Source organism: Chrysemys picta, chromosome 7 (assembly GCF_011386835.1).
Source record: "Chrysemys picta bellii isolate R12L10 chromosome 7, ASM1138683v2, whole genome shotgun sequence".
In the NCBI taxonomy this organism is placed as follows: Eukaryota; Metazoa; Chordata; order Testudines; family Emydidae; genus Chrysemys; species Chrysemys picta.
In genome coordinates this window covers 118,074,323-118,089,322 of record NC_088797.1, presented here as the reverse complement: position 1 = coordinate 118,089,322, position 15,000 = coordinate 118,074,323, and the positions used below count along the sequence as shown (strand labels likewise).

The 15,000-nt window shown below is 40.1% G+C and overlaps 1 protein-coding gene across 50 annotated transcripts in view; it reads left to right on the top strand.

The window, feature by feature from the left end:
- The window catches only part of TCF7L2 (transcription factor 7 like 2), a 203,609-nt gene that overhangs the window by 162,864 nt on the left and 25,745 nt on the right, over positions 1-15,000 (top strand). For 40 of the 50 annotated variants that reach the window (XM_042855253.2, XM_065552472.1, XM_042855246.2 and 37 more), the window contains 2 exons: positions 9,950-10,082; positions 12,437-12,539. In XM_042855253.2, the coding sequence (XP_042711187.1) occupies positions 9,950-10,082; positions 12,437-12,539 (236 nt within the window). The remainder of the gene's footprint in view (positions 1-9,949; positions 10,083-12,436; positions 12,540-15,000) is intronic. The other 10 variants (XM_042855248.2, XM_042855247.2, XM_005293902.4 and 7 more) reach the window with 1 other exon arrangement.

The window sequence follows — 15,000 nt, the reverse complement described above, 5'->3', positions numbered from 1 at the left end:
GCTACACTTAGCTGATCATGCTCCCTCACGACCGGCCGTTGTTTCCTCGCTTCACTTAGTGGTACCTGTACAACCTGAGCTGTAGTAGCTCATTGATTTCCAAGGTAACTGCTTTTTTAGCTGTCCTTAGCAGGCATACCTGAGCAGGAAAATCAGTCTTCCCCTCCACAACCCCCCTCCCTGACAGGATAGTGAAGTGGTATATTAGAAAATAGAGGAGGTTTTTCTAAATTTTGATATCCACAGCTGACAATTTAGAAATAAGACACTTTTCGCAGCCAAGATGACAGTGGATTTTGAGCATTCAGAAAGCACCAGGCCAAAAAACTGGAGACATCTTGATCTTTTAAGACAGCTTTTCCAGTACTTTAAGTGAAAGGGTGGGGGGGGAGGGAAAGAAAAAGAGAGAGAGAAAAGCTGCAAGGAAAATAATACAAAGCCAGCACAATTGGCATCTAGACATTTGAAGAAAAAAGTTTTTGAGGTTAAGAGAAGGAAAGACAAAGCTGTTATGTACCCGAGGGATGCAATTTTAGTGGGAATGGAAGATTTGAGTGGTAAAGGAGGAGCGCTTGCCTCTGGGTTCTCTCTATTCCAGCAGTTCGGCTGCTGGCATCTCAATTTGAATTGCTGGGTGAGTAGCACTTTTTTGCGTGTGCGCGCTTTTCAGTCTTGACCACTGAACTTCTTATGTGACTCTTTTTTTTTTATTCTGGTCCGTGCGAGGAGAAAAAAGATAAAGCAGGCATCTCAAGCTGTGACCTTTGTTAGATACTTTTTTTACAGTGAGCATTTTTTTAAGGGGTGGTGGTAGCATGACTTTTCAGTGACACTTCTTAATGCTGTAATAGTTGCAAAACAATGTGAAGTAAGACTTTGTCCACATACAAAGCTGTGCAATAATCCAAAGATGGTCTGAGGATTGTTCTCCCTCCCCCCCCCCCTCCCCATTTTTGTTTTGTGTTTTGGAAAGGGAGAAAATTCCTTTTCTCTTTTTTGGGGGAGGGGGTTGGTGTGTGTGTGTGTGTGTGTGTGTATTATAGCTATTGAACAATGTTTAACAACAAGGGGAAAGTATGAATGTATTATGTGTATATTATATACGCAGTAACATGTTCACACGGGTAATATGACTTCACCCTATATCTTTCATTTAAATTTTTTTTCGTGTTTTTAGTTCAAAGCTTTCAGGAATTCAGTCCTGTTATTTCTTTTACTGAGAACCCTGAATGTGAAAATTCTTTGTTTTTAAGGGAAAAGGTTGATTTGAAGCCTGGCAGGTGTATAACATTTAGGATTTTTGGAAATGACATTATTCAACACTTGCGGCAAAGAATGAGCCTAAGTTTCTTTGGAAAGCGTTAAAATATTTGTGTAGTGGTTTTTAATCCCTTGTTTTTGTTGTACTTTGTAAAAAGCCTTTACATTTTATAGGAAGGGATTCTTCAAAAACATAGCCCGGGCATGTAAGATGCACATTTTAGGGAGTCTGTATAGAAATGATTCTTCACTCAGTGATGAAAGAAAAAACTTGTTTTTATTGAACTATAAAACAGAGTAGAATGTGCCTTGCTGCAGTGTTTCTATATTCATAATCAAAAGAACTCCATCGGTTGTTTTCTCATATTAGTATATATTATAAAAAGTACACCAGCCAATTTAACCAGTTGTATGTTCTCCTTAATTATACATGAGAGAGAGAAATTATACAGTTAGTGTTTTTAGAAAGCAGCCCAATTTCACAGGAAGTTTTCTTTTCCTGTCTGCTGTATTGTCACTATCTTTAGGAAGAGGGAGTTATTTTATGTCTTTGGAGTATAGGCGGTGATGACTTTCCCGTGATAGTGGATTTATTGCCTTTTCTTCTACGAAGTCTTGATGTGGTGAAGTGTTGTAAAGGTGTATATTCTCTTCCAGTGGTGAAAATGATAGTTATTCATATCTTTCTTCTTTCACAACACAATTTCTGTGAGACTAGTGAAAAAGCCCTTTGGCTTGTATTTTTAGGGAAAGCTCTCATTGAGGTTTGGGCGAAAGGCCTGAGACTTCTGTATAAATTAATTTCTTTCCTTCTACGATATTTTAGAGTGTGTTCAAATTCTAACATACATGGCCCAACACACATTTATGTAAACGTTTAGTGTCTGAAAAATAATTGATCGGAGCTTAATTTCAGGCCATTTTTATGACTCCATTGTTTTCTTGCATTGCATAACATTTTTAGCCCATGAACAATGATCACAGTTAAAAATGGAAGTGTTTTGAAGATGAAGTTTTGTAACTTGGTACAGTCAGATATTATCATTAAATAATGCTGTCGGGTCCACAGTGCAGTACATCACAATCTGTGAATTCTGTATTTTGAAAGAAATCTGACGTCACATCCATATTTATCTGCATTAATGCATTTTGGTATTACTGAAATCGTCTAAGGATACATACACAAGTCCTTCCTTTTATTTTAAGAAAGTTACTGGGCTTTTTAAGATAAAACCTACGTTCTGGCTGTCGCTTTAGATACAAGTAACTGATTTTGTATAGAGATCAATGTAGTGATTTCTCCTACAGCATATGCCTAGTGCTGAAATATGTGTGATTTATATGTAAGAGGTGAAACCTGTCCCTATGATGTGGCAGTTACAGGGACGCAGTACTATGCGGTGGGTAAAAGCTTAATCACTGTACTGTTGGAACTGTTATGTTAAAAGTTATTCGTGCTTAGTAAATTGAGATAAGGTAGTTGCATGATCACCCATTTGTTCAGTCACTTCTACAACCTCCCCACTTCTTCTGAATTCTAATCCATAGATTTCTTTTCTCTCCCCTTCTCATCCTTAAATTAGGATCTGTGTTTTTCTTCTCTTATGCCTGTTTTCAATTTCATTAGCTTCTGTGATTCACATGTCCTCCTGTTCCGGCCCTTCTGCTGTTCTTTTTTTTTTGCTCGCTGTTAAAGTGGATCCTGTCTGTTCGGGAATCAACGACGGTATTTGAAGAGGGTGAAGAATATATTTGCCAAGTTGGGAAAGGAACAATGTATCCTCTTTCTCTCATGCTAAGATAGAAAAAATGGTCTTTGGTTTAAAGGCTTTTTATATGCTCAGCTGCCTCAAACTTCAGGAAACCAAGCATCTAGCCAGTGGCGCTCATATTGGAAATCTTCTTGTTTACCTAATAGGTTTTAATTTTGTGATGCGGTAACATAATGGTAAGAGAAGTCTGGATTTGTGTAGGCCATGATTCACTTACACGGGGGGCGGCTGATTCGTTCAAGTGTTGTAAAGATTTGGTAGAAGAAATGCAACTGAAGGCTTTCTCTTTTATTGATTAAAAAATTGGGAATGAGCGAGGCAAAAATTGAATTTCATAAACTTTATAGGAAGCAGTTTTTGAAGGACCTCTAAAGTTTCTACTCTGTCTGAACCGGCGCTTTTCTCTTCTGACCTGGAATTACTGTAACTCCACATGGCCCAAGAACTATAGCACTATTTACCTTTTAAAAGCCCAAGCATCATTTTTTCACTCTCATTTTTTTAAACTGTTGCGAAAGGAAAATTAGCATCCCAGCCAGCTTTCAAAGCGAGATCAGCACTACAGTTCTTCTTTTAATAATAATAATAATAATTAATAATTAATTAATAAGGCTTTACTAATATTTTAAATTGTTCTGCATAATACATAACAAGCAGTGGGTAGGCATGCAAGATCTGGTTTCCTTTCTTTTAAACTAGCCAGTTTGTAATTGTCACCAGTTTGGTTTCCTTTTTGTGAATTTAAATGGAAATTTCCTGCGATTCTTTTTTTTCCCCTTCCCTTCAATGCATCTTCCTATAGGAAGAATGCAGAAAATGTCGAGTGTGGAGGGATTAGCGAACATGTGATGCTTCAAAACTCAGAGAGGGAGGACTTCAAAAGGAAAAAAGAATTCACTTTTCTTAAGTGAATTGCGGAGCATTACAAGCCAGGAAGCTGTCTTTGTGTTTGTTTGAGAAATTCAGGGTAGGCCAGATTTTGGAAAGCTGGCTGGTTTGTGCTATAGCAGGTAGGCCCTTGTTTGTTAGAACAATTTTGCAGCCCCGAAGAAGCCATTGAAATAGAGAGCGAGAGAGTTAGAAGTGCAAGAGTGTTTGTGGTTTGGGGGGGTAGGGAGTTGTTAGGGGGTTGGGTTTTGTCAAGCGCTGTCTGTGGGGGGTATTGTCCCTACACATGGTTGTCTGCGCTTCTGTCATCATTTGTGTGAAGGAAGAAAATGAGCCTTTTTTAGTAGGGAGAGCTCTGGTTCTCAATAGAGGCCTTGTCCTCTGTTACAATAGGCAGTTAGCTTAGGGCAGGACCTTAGGCAGAAATGAGCTACGTTAAACTGCGAAAGGGCTCAGGCCACTGTATTTGCTATAATGGGGCAAGGGGAAGTAGATTTCAGGAGCAAATGCTTAGTCAGGTGTGAAAACATACTTTAAAAAAAAAAATACATTCCTAGTCCAGTTAGTAGCTTAAGCAGAATTGACTTAAATCTTTATTCCTAAAGGAAATTCTCCATCTGTGGGGTTTTTTTTTTAAATCTTAGTTTAGTGTGTGTGTGTTTTGTTTTGTTTGAAACCAGTCTGAATTATTGATGTTAAGGCACTTTGGTTTTGGTGCTACGTTGTGAAAGTTAATAGTGCCCAGCAAGAGCTGTTACTTGATCATTTTGAATAAGATGGTGAAGAAGGCAGTAGCAGTTGTCTACAGGTGGTCTGATTTGCTGGGCACACTGAAATCCTGGGAGAATATTTCTGTTTGTTAAGACTTTTCTGTTGATCTAGTTTCCTGATAAAAAGATTCACCCTTGTGCAAGACCAATCCGAGATCAACCTTTAGAAAAGACAGTTCTTTACTCTTTAACTGGCTCTCTGCAGCTGTTAACGTCTGTTAATATTTTACTGGTTGCAATCAGCATAGATTTAACAACAGCACCTGGAAAACACTCAGGCGACCAGGTATACACCTATTTTTGATGTAAACTGGTCCTGAATAAGTACCCTTAGCTGGCGGAGAGAGAGCAGTCCCTGGGAGGGCCTCCTAATTCAAGACCACTGTAGATCTTCTGCATCCACCCTGGAGGAGGGGAGAAGACTGACAAACCCTCTTCTGTGCTGCTTTTGTTTTATTGTACTAGGCTCATAAAGGCACTTTCAGAACCCATCTTTCTTCTGCAGAAAGGGAAAGCAATAGGGGAGTACTGAAGAGGAGGACATGGCAAAAAAGACAGGCGGAGCTATTGCTCCATTTGTTTTCACTATCTGTTGATTAATAGGTTTAGAGGTGAATGGCAAGCTTTCATTCCTCTTAGGTCACCCATAGTGAAGGAAGGGTGGGGGGTCTTGGATATAAGTGCCTAATCAATCTTTCACTTGCCACGTTCCAAATTATGAACAGTATGGGGGGTGGGTAGGGGTGTCTAGGATGGTGGCAGAACATCTCCTGCAGGCTAGCAGAACTCGATGCTTTAAGAACACTTGAAAGGTTAGGGGTCAGCCAAGGGGGTCTTTCCCCATGCAGTAGTCACAGGAACTGTGTGTATAGAACGGGAAGGTTTTAAGCTTTGCTTCTTGCAAAAAACCCCTTTTGCCCTCCATCGTTAGCTATTCAATGTATAATTACGGGTATTGACTAAGAAAACAAGGGAGATTCAAGGTTAGGGTGCCTGGCTTGGTAGTTAGGCCAAGAAAGGCTTCTGCATCAAACAATGTAACAGCTACAATCCAAGTTCCTTAGTGTCTTAAGGAATTTTCTGTGTTTTTGTATTTTTTGCGTATCCATTTTTACAGATGCCATATTAACCTGGCACAGTAGATTTCCTGTTTTCTGTGCTACACTTTTCTCTGTGTTCATGTTAACATTACTTGGAATGTATACAGAGTTTTTAATCACCTGAGTCAAACTGTGCCCTGATATACCAAAATTACAGTAACAGAAACTTCCTATTATAAGTTTTTATTTTTGCATCTCCACTAAATAGAACAAAGTGTGATTATTATGTTATCACTCGGGCAGGCAAGGATTAGGGGGGTGGGTGCTTTTAGTGATTGAGGAGCTATTAATCATTATACATCTTATATTAGCTTCTTCAGCAGATTGAAAATATTAATTGGAGGGATGTGTTACCTTTATGGCAGACGGTTCTACACACATATATAGCTCTTTCATTTTAATGTTGTTACCATGCAGCAAAGACTTCACACGCAATTGCCAGCAAGTTTCACCGAAATTATTCGGATTCTTTTTGGGGGCACCTGTCGGCATTTAATGCACACCCATTTTAACATCCCCACACCCTGCATGTCTCCCCAATCCACTTCAGTCCACAATTCAGCTTTGCTTCTTAATACTGAAGGTTCAGTTATGATTTGAGTCATCTTTGGTTAGGCATTTCCAAAACAGTTATCAAATTCCTATGTAGAGATTTGCATGGGTCTAATTTCATCTTTCCTGCATCAGACATAGCCAATCAAGAACAACAAACTTTTGATGTAATTTGTATTTTGTCCTCTTCCCCCCACTCCCCACCTTCACTCCAAAGCACTAAAAACCTTGCTTTAGAAGAACGGGGGAGGAGGAGCTTCCTAGCAGGTTCTTTGGAACGCTGTAGATGTGTATTTTGGGTTGTTGTTTTATTCCTGCTGTTGCACACATTGTTGCTAATCTATATGTAGTGGTACAGCTCCACTTTTCACATCTGTCATACCATGAATGGGATGTTTAAAGTTGCTGTTTCCAGAAAAGAAATTCCATTTTCTCAGAATGGCTTTTATCTTGTATCTTAAACTCTCCTGGGCAAAGTACTAGAAAATATACTGCAGAGAGCAATCATGCATTGACAAGAAGGAATGGGCTAAAATGATCTAATAGGTCTTTACTATCTGTAACTTTTATGATACACCTAGTTATAGCCATTGGGGAGTGTTAGGGATGGGACTTGTGACTCAGGCAGGGCTCCCATTGACTTCAACGAGAGAAGCAAGTTCAACATTAAACCTGCCCTGGCCCACAAACATAATCCTGTCTTGTGCTGTTTTTCAAGGACGTTCAGTAATGCTGCTTTTAAAGACTAGCTTGGTTAGTTGGTTTATGCATAACTGGCAGTTCTTCTAAACCATTCATCCCTTCCTCTTGCAAATTATTGGCTATCTTCACACTTAGGCAAGACCCTTCCCCCTTCTTTTTTGATCTGCTAAATTCAGAATATTAAATATAATACAAATGCAGAGAAATCTAGGTTGGCTGTAGTGTAGTGATACAGTTCCAACGTGACTTGCAGACAGACACTGATTGTTTGTTTGTTTGTTTGTATTGACTTGTTTAACTGTAATTTCCCCAACCTCTCCAAATCCCCTCCTCCCTGCCCCCTGCCTCTTCCAGCATGATCACAGAGCTGGGAAGAGCCAAAGGCCCAGTTCCTATAAACCCATCCTCGCATCAGTCATCCCTTTGACCTAAGAGGGACCCAGTTGCATGAATGAAATTATTCACCTGAGGAAAGGTTTGCAGGGTCAGACTCCAACTTCCGTTTCTTTGTTGGCAAGGTGTTAAGTAAAATGATAATTTGTCTCTTCGTTCTTGACTCACGCCATTTTGCAGTGGTGTTGCAGGGGCTCTTGGAACATCAGAGCAGTGGGTGGTGGTTTCACACAGTTTACATGCATTGTCAGAGCCAGGCCACCACAGGGGCTGATGAGTATGCAAAGCCAATGTTATTCTAAATGTTGTTATGTTTGTCTGACCCTCCAAAGTTGTTTCCTCAGTATTTTTTTTTTAATTAATCAGCTTGGGTTGTTTAGTGGTTTCTATCAAAAAATTAACTTTCTGTAAAAGCCATACCTTATTTTGTTAGCATACTGGGGTCTGGCTGAACGCTTTTCCAACCTGATGTCTAGCAGTGCCCTCCCAGTTGCTCCTCTGAGCCACTCTTACCAGCCACACCACGTGTTACCCAACAATAAAGATTCACAAATCTCTTGGCCAGTGATTCCCTCTTGTCAGGAATTATAATTCTTTGTGATCCGTAGTTTTTAGACGGTTGTTTTGCACAAAATGTCACATGGTGCTGCATGGAGAAGCCTGGTAGTTTGGACAGTGTCTGTCTCTTTGGACAATACCTAATATGACGTATTTGAAAACCCATGCCAAAGTTTTCAGTATTGCCAAAACTATCAAGAGGATAGTTCACTCTTAAGAACACAGAACTTTGCTAGAATATTTCAATTTACTTTTTTCACATAAGGGGCCAAATCCAGCCCTCGGATGCCTCGGCGTAAATGCAGAGTAACTGTTGTGGTCAAGCGTTGTAGTCTGTATGACATGCCTATGATCCTGTGAGCACAATACACTGAAATTGGCAGCACTGGATTTCACATACTAGTCATGATCTATGTCACACAGCTACTATTTGGCATGTGCCACTGCGTGAAGAGATTAAAAAATAAATAAAAACAAAGCAAAAGTTATGGAAAATAGCTCACAAATTATCATTTGAATCTGCCCCCAATAGAAGATAACATTAGACATTAACCTGCATTTGAGATGTGTGGTATTTTTCAAAAATTCAGTATGCTCCCCTCCTGCTGTAGAAATTATCACCCTTTAACATAAGTTGTAAATAAAAATAAATGTGCTTTTAAGAGATGCACAAAATGTTCAGACTGAGCTCAAGTAATATTTTGTTTAATACAGTGCAGGGGAAAAAATATCTGCTTGACAACTTGTACTGGCAAGTTTCTGTCTAGTGCCCTTTAAGAAAGGGGATTAGAATGAAAACGCTGACAGACCCTGAACTGTAGTGGCGCTAGTGGGCGCTGCTGGAGTATCACTTCTTTCTTTTAATGTGATTCCTTTTACTTGATGTTAATGCAAGCTGTTTCTTACTTAAAGTAATAAAAGGAAATGAAGACACATTCTAAAATGAAACTTGACTCTAATCCATTCATCATCTAATACTAGCCTCTTTATCTTTGCTGGTACCTAATCTGGTTAAATGTCCCTGTTGTAGGATTTTAGTGAAAATCCTCTGTGGGGAATAGGGTTTTTTGCAATTGGATTACTTGCAGTAAATGGTCCAGTAGTTCACTTGTTTCAGCTTAATTTTTTTCTTTGTGATCTTGTAAGGGTAAGTTACAGTTCAACCCGCTCTTTCTTTCTGTCTGTATTTCTTTCTTCAGAAAAAAAGAAAGAGAATAATTTTGCCAGTTATGAAAACATGACAAGAAAAATCTCATGATATATCTGCATGACTTTTGTGGTTTTTATTTCTTTTTTGGCCAAGTGAGTTTTCATTTCAACGTCTGTATCTACATTCCTGCCATTATTTGAAAATCTGCATGTTTTAGTAGCACAGTTCATCAGTATCCAGTTAACTTATTAGTGCTATCTGTTGAATTGGTAATTAATCAGGTCTCTTATAATATGCATAAGATATGCAGGTGATCATCTGGCAGTTTAGTGCTGCCAGATGAAGGGAATACTCCAAAATTATGAGAGTGTTTTATGCAGCCTCTTTATAAAAGAATTGTAAAATGTAGACTGGTAGCTGGGAGAGAAGGGAAAGACCTTCAGGTCACTAAGCATTTGGGTCTCTTGCTAATTAAACTGGGGGACTCCGTCAGCATCTCACTGAAGAGCTTGCTTGCATCACAGAGGTGAAGCGTGAGGAGTCGCAAGAAAAAAATCTACTGCCCCAATAGGGAGCACGAAGGGTCAAAGAGAATAAAGAAAGATTTTTACCCACTTACTTGTGAACAGGATGGGGGGGGGGGGGAGAAAATTGCGGCAGAAACACGGAGGGAAAACATAAGAATCATGTTACAACTCTTGGCAACATACATTTCTTTAGATAATTCCCAAGGCTTTAGGGGGGATGAGTGTGCAGCATTGTTAACAAAGGGTGTTCCCCCACATCCCCTTTTTCTTTTGACAGTCTAACAAAGTGCCAGTTGTGCAGCACCCACACCATGTACACCCTCTCACGCCGCTTATCACGTACAGCAATGAGCATTTCACACCAGGAAACCCTCCTCCACATTTACCAGCCGACGTAGATCCAAAAACAGGTAGGTGGGGAGTCTTGTTGTGAGGGGGTTGGAGAAAGTCATCTATGTGGTTTGTTTTGAGGGGTGAATTTCCCATGCTGCAGTGGCAAATGGTTGTGAAATACGCTGAGAGAATCCAATTTACTTTTGAATCACTCGCCTAAATTAGTGAAGCTTTAGATATAAACATGTTGGGCTAAGTTTTCATAAAAAGCCCAAGAAGCTGCACATGGAACTCTGGGCTTGCAGTCATCTAAGCCTGTATTTCTGTGCAGCAGAGGTGGAGCAAATAATACACATTTAGATCTCTGCCTGATTTGCAGGAGCAACCCAAGGAGTTAAACATGTTCATTCTGTGATCTGCACTTACAAAATTGCAGCTGGAATTTTAAAGGTGGTAGGTCGCAGCCAGTTTCAAAATGAATCTCTTTGATTCCCCCAAACCCATTGTTTCTGTGTCAGAGGTTCAGCCATTTTTCTCTTATAATATTGAATTTCCATCCACCCGCGCTGCTTTAGTTCCATCTGCACACTTGCAACTTTTTTCCCCAAATGAGACCCAAGTCTCAGTTCACCCTGAAGAGCAATCTTCTTGAATATAGAGCAATTTAAAACCCTGCCTAGATTTATTGGTCTTAGTAGAATAGAATTTCCATGTTATTCTAACTTTAAAAAAGGGGTCTCTGTTTAACATGCGGACCCACAGAAGTCATATAGGATATGTCTATACTCCAGTTAAACACCCACTGCTGGCCCATGTCAGCTGATTTCGGCCCAGGGGGCTTAGGCCATGGGGCTATAAAACTGCAGTGTAGACATTCAGGCTCGGGCTGGATCCTGGGCTCTGAGACCCCACAAGGCTGGCAGGTCCCAGAGCCCAGGCTCCAGTCTCAACCCAAACATCTACACTGCAATTTTACAGCCCCAGAGCCTGCGCCCCATGAGCCGGAGTCAGCTGACCCTGGCCAGCCATGGGTGTTTTACTGCGTGTCCTGCTACCGATAGTGTCAGTCTTCCTTTCTTCAGCCTCCATAGAGTTCTCAGTGGCAGTGTTTTGTTTTTGTTAATCCAAATCCCTGCTAGTTAATTAGAAGGCAAGTTTGAAACCGTGAATACATGTTAGAGTTTGTCGAAAGAATTGCTCTACGCTGGGCCTATCATATGTAGATAAATTATCTAAACCCCAGCTTGTGAATGAACTGGTACACTATTAGCTGTTGTTCACTTTACACGCCGCAGCTGGGGCTTCCTGTTAATTGTACTTAATGCTAACTTTGCATGGCTTAAAAGGAGCCGTCTAGCCATCCCTGTAAAGTGAATGGCATAGTCAACCACTCATTTAAATAATGGCAGTACAGGGAATAGCTTTTAAATGGTTATCGTAAAACATATGATTAACGTCTGTAGACTGTTTACTTTTCTTCTGTGAACATTCTTTCAAGTGTGCAAATAGCTCACTGTATGGTTAAAGCTCAGTTAATCTGTTTGGTTTTTGTAATGGAGAAAAAGCAGCGTCTGCATGAAAATGTCACACAGGGAGATTTAATTTAGAGATTAAAAGCTTCCTGGGTGATTTTAAAAAAATACTTTTTCAGCCATGAATGCAGTGCCCCTTCCTTTTAATGCTCTCTGTTTTAATTCTGCTTCTGCCATACTATTTGAAGGTCCCAGTCCTACAACCTACCTGAGGAAGTCCCGTTGACTCCAAAGGTGAGGGTTGCAAGATCAGACCTTATATTTGGAGCTGAATTCCTTTAGCTCTGAATATGCACAGCAACAGGACTAAAATATCCCCACGTCTCTTCTTTTTATCAAGCACTAGCAGGACTCTGTCTTCTCACCTTCAAGATTTTAGGGTAGAGTGGAGAGACAAAACCAAATGCCTCATGCTCACCCAAAAGTGGGAATCACTTAGAAATATAATGGTTTATTTTGGAGGTTTACTCGGAATGGGGCACAAGGAGGGGAGTGGCTGGGGGCTCCATCCTTTCAGGCCTCTCAGAGAAAAGTCCTGAATGATTGTGGGAGGGGACCGTTTTTTTGTTTGTTCTATTTGTACAGCACCTAGCACAGTGAGGTCTGGGTCCATGATGGAACTGTAAGGACTATTCCAATACAAATAATTAATAATGGCCTTTGATTGGTGGCAGGGTCGGAAGGATCAAACCTCCCCTGTCTTTTGATGAATCTCATTTACTTACAGTACAAAGTGGCCCATTCTGGCAAGTGCAGGTTAAGGCAGTGGGCCAACTGTTGGAACTAGTAACCAAAATCACTAGCATAACCACGGCATAGAAACCTATATGATTTTTCTACCCCCTTTTATTTCCTTTCCTGACCCAATATTTATGCCATTTCACTTTCCTCTTCCCTAGGAATTCCAAGGCCTCCGCATCCTCCGGATATATCTCCTTATTATCCGTTATCACCAGGCACTGTAGGGCAAATTCCCCATCCGCTAGGATGGTTAGTACCACAGTAAGGAGTTCCATTTTTTTATTTCCATTTTGGTTTTTTGACATGTCTAATTTTTAATGTAAAAATAAGTGTGTATATGTATTGAGATAAGTGTATTTGCCAGCTGCCACTTTATGATGTGGGTGAATTGATAACTGCTCAATAAAGATTAAATAAACCTGGGGCTCTGATACCAAGTCATATGGTATTAAGCAAACATGGGCACTCAGGCATCACTACACATATTGTCTTTAGCCAACCGATGGCCCGTGAGGCATAAATTCATAGCCCCTCTGTTAAAACACTTTATAAATACATTTTTGCTGGATGTCTCATTTTTCACAGTCCCTGAGTTTGATTTTGTGGTGGCTGATGATGGTTTCAGCGGTGTGGTTTTTTAAAAAAATAATGTCACCATTAATGTAACTCGGTAATTACAACTGCATTGCTCTTCTACGCTATGAGTCCCTGTTTTCCATGTGGGGATGGGCAGAGTTTATGTTGGCTGGTGAAATGGGTGACACCTGGTTGAAAAGGTAGCAACTTAGGAGTGAATTTTTATTAACAACAAGAAAAATGAATTAGTTCAGATTAAAGGTGGCAAAAAAAAAAAAAAACCATGGTGAATGTCCATTTGTTTATTTTTTGCACACGTAGAACTTGTAGGGAATGGGAGTCCCTCAGATGAAATGCTATGAGTCATTGGTACCTGCTGCCTCTATGTTGCCATCTCTGAAATGGGTTTATAATACCTCCTTGCCCCACAGTTTAATTGATTATTGTTTGTAAAGTGCACTGGGGTACTAGAAGAAAGGGCTCTCTGCATTACAGTATAATTTTTTATTGCCATAAGATGTGTTATTCACATATAAAGGATATTTCAGGCCTCACTGATATTGGGAATCTCAGGCTGAGTTGCCCAAGGGCATGAGTATTGCATTATGCTCCAGGTTATTTGCTCTAGCCACATAGGATGAAGTTCACCTCTCTTTGAGGAAATGGGATATATATATATATATATATATATATATAATATATATATATATAAAAAAAATAAGGAACCGAGTAAGGGGTAGAGGCCATAAAATTCATACATATACCCAGACCTGAGGACATGAATTGGGGGTGGAGTGCAGTCCTTCCATGGTCTCTATTCCAGCTATGAGGTGTCCCTGGTCACTGGATATGCATATGTGGATTCAGGGAGACCTTGACATGACCTGGCCTCAGTGATCCCTCCTCAGAAGCCCACATGAGAGGTTGTTTCACACACTTCCCCTCCTCACAGGGTTATGGTGCTTGGCACTTACAGGCATGAAGGAGTCTTCACACTATAAAGAGGAGGGGTTGAAGTTCACCCTTGTGCTGGCCCTCCCAAAGGGGGTGAATTTCACCAGAAATGCACAGCTCTAGCAGAAACAGAAACCCAAGGCATTGTTCTGTCTAAACCAAATCCCTATATGTATGTGGCAATTTCTGTCTTGCTCAATAAACCAGCTTACCTTTAGGATGCAGGCCCCACACTCGTATGCACTGGCTTTTTTTTTTTTTTTTTTTTTTTTGCTCGCAGTGTCTAGTCCATCCAACCTGTATTGTTCTCAGGCATCACCTGAATCTTGTGGATTAGTTGTTTATTTTAATGGAAGAGGTTTGTACAGTAAAGAAGACGACACTCCCGACATATAAAATAAATACACTCAGCTTGTGGCTGAAAAGTTAAAGTGAGGGAGTAATGCCCTCGTCTCTTAGCCATGGCCAGGTGTCCCTTTTTTCTCCTTTCCAGTGGAGCCTTATTGTGTCTTGGCATTTTGTGGACATACATGTCACCTTTGGGCATTAGATCATGTCTGCCATATGCAGGTGCATACAACCACAGGATGTGGTGGCCAGTTTCCTAATGCACGTGGAAACACTCACCTTGCATATCAGGTTGGAGGTTTACAACCCAAATCATCACTTTACCCTGCTGTATTTATTTATCTACTCCCAATTTTTACATTCTTTTTGTGGGACCTTTGTTGTGGGTTGATACCAATAAACCCATCATTTAAAAAGCCAAATCCTTTTTTAGTTTAAACAATAATACAAACATCCAGCAAAGGTAGATAAGGGTTTTTATTTTAACTTCTCTACCTTTTTTGTTTCACAATCAGCTACTGGACCCACCTATCCTAAACTGGCCTGGTTATCTCAAATGGGTTATGCTTACAAAACAAAACAAAATAAGTATCCTACCAGCACAGCTGATCTATATTTGAAGGACAGATAAAAAGAACTAGCCAGCACTGACAAATCTCAATCAGAAAAAGTTGTGTGTCTTTCATGAGGATGCTGTTTTGCATGTTGCTGTATTTTTTAATTATTGTAATGAGGTGTGATTGTCTATTGGTTACCCACAATACTTCTTGGGGACTCTCCCCCGGTAACTCTTGTCAACACTTGTTAATCTGACAAAAGGCTACAAATTAAGCTCTGTTAATTT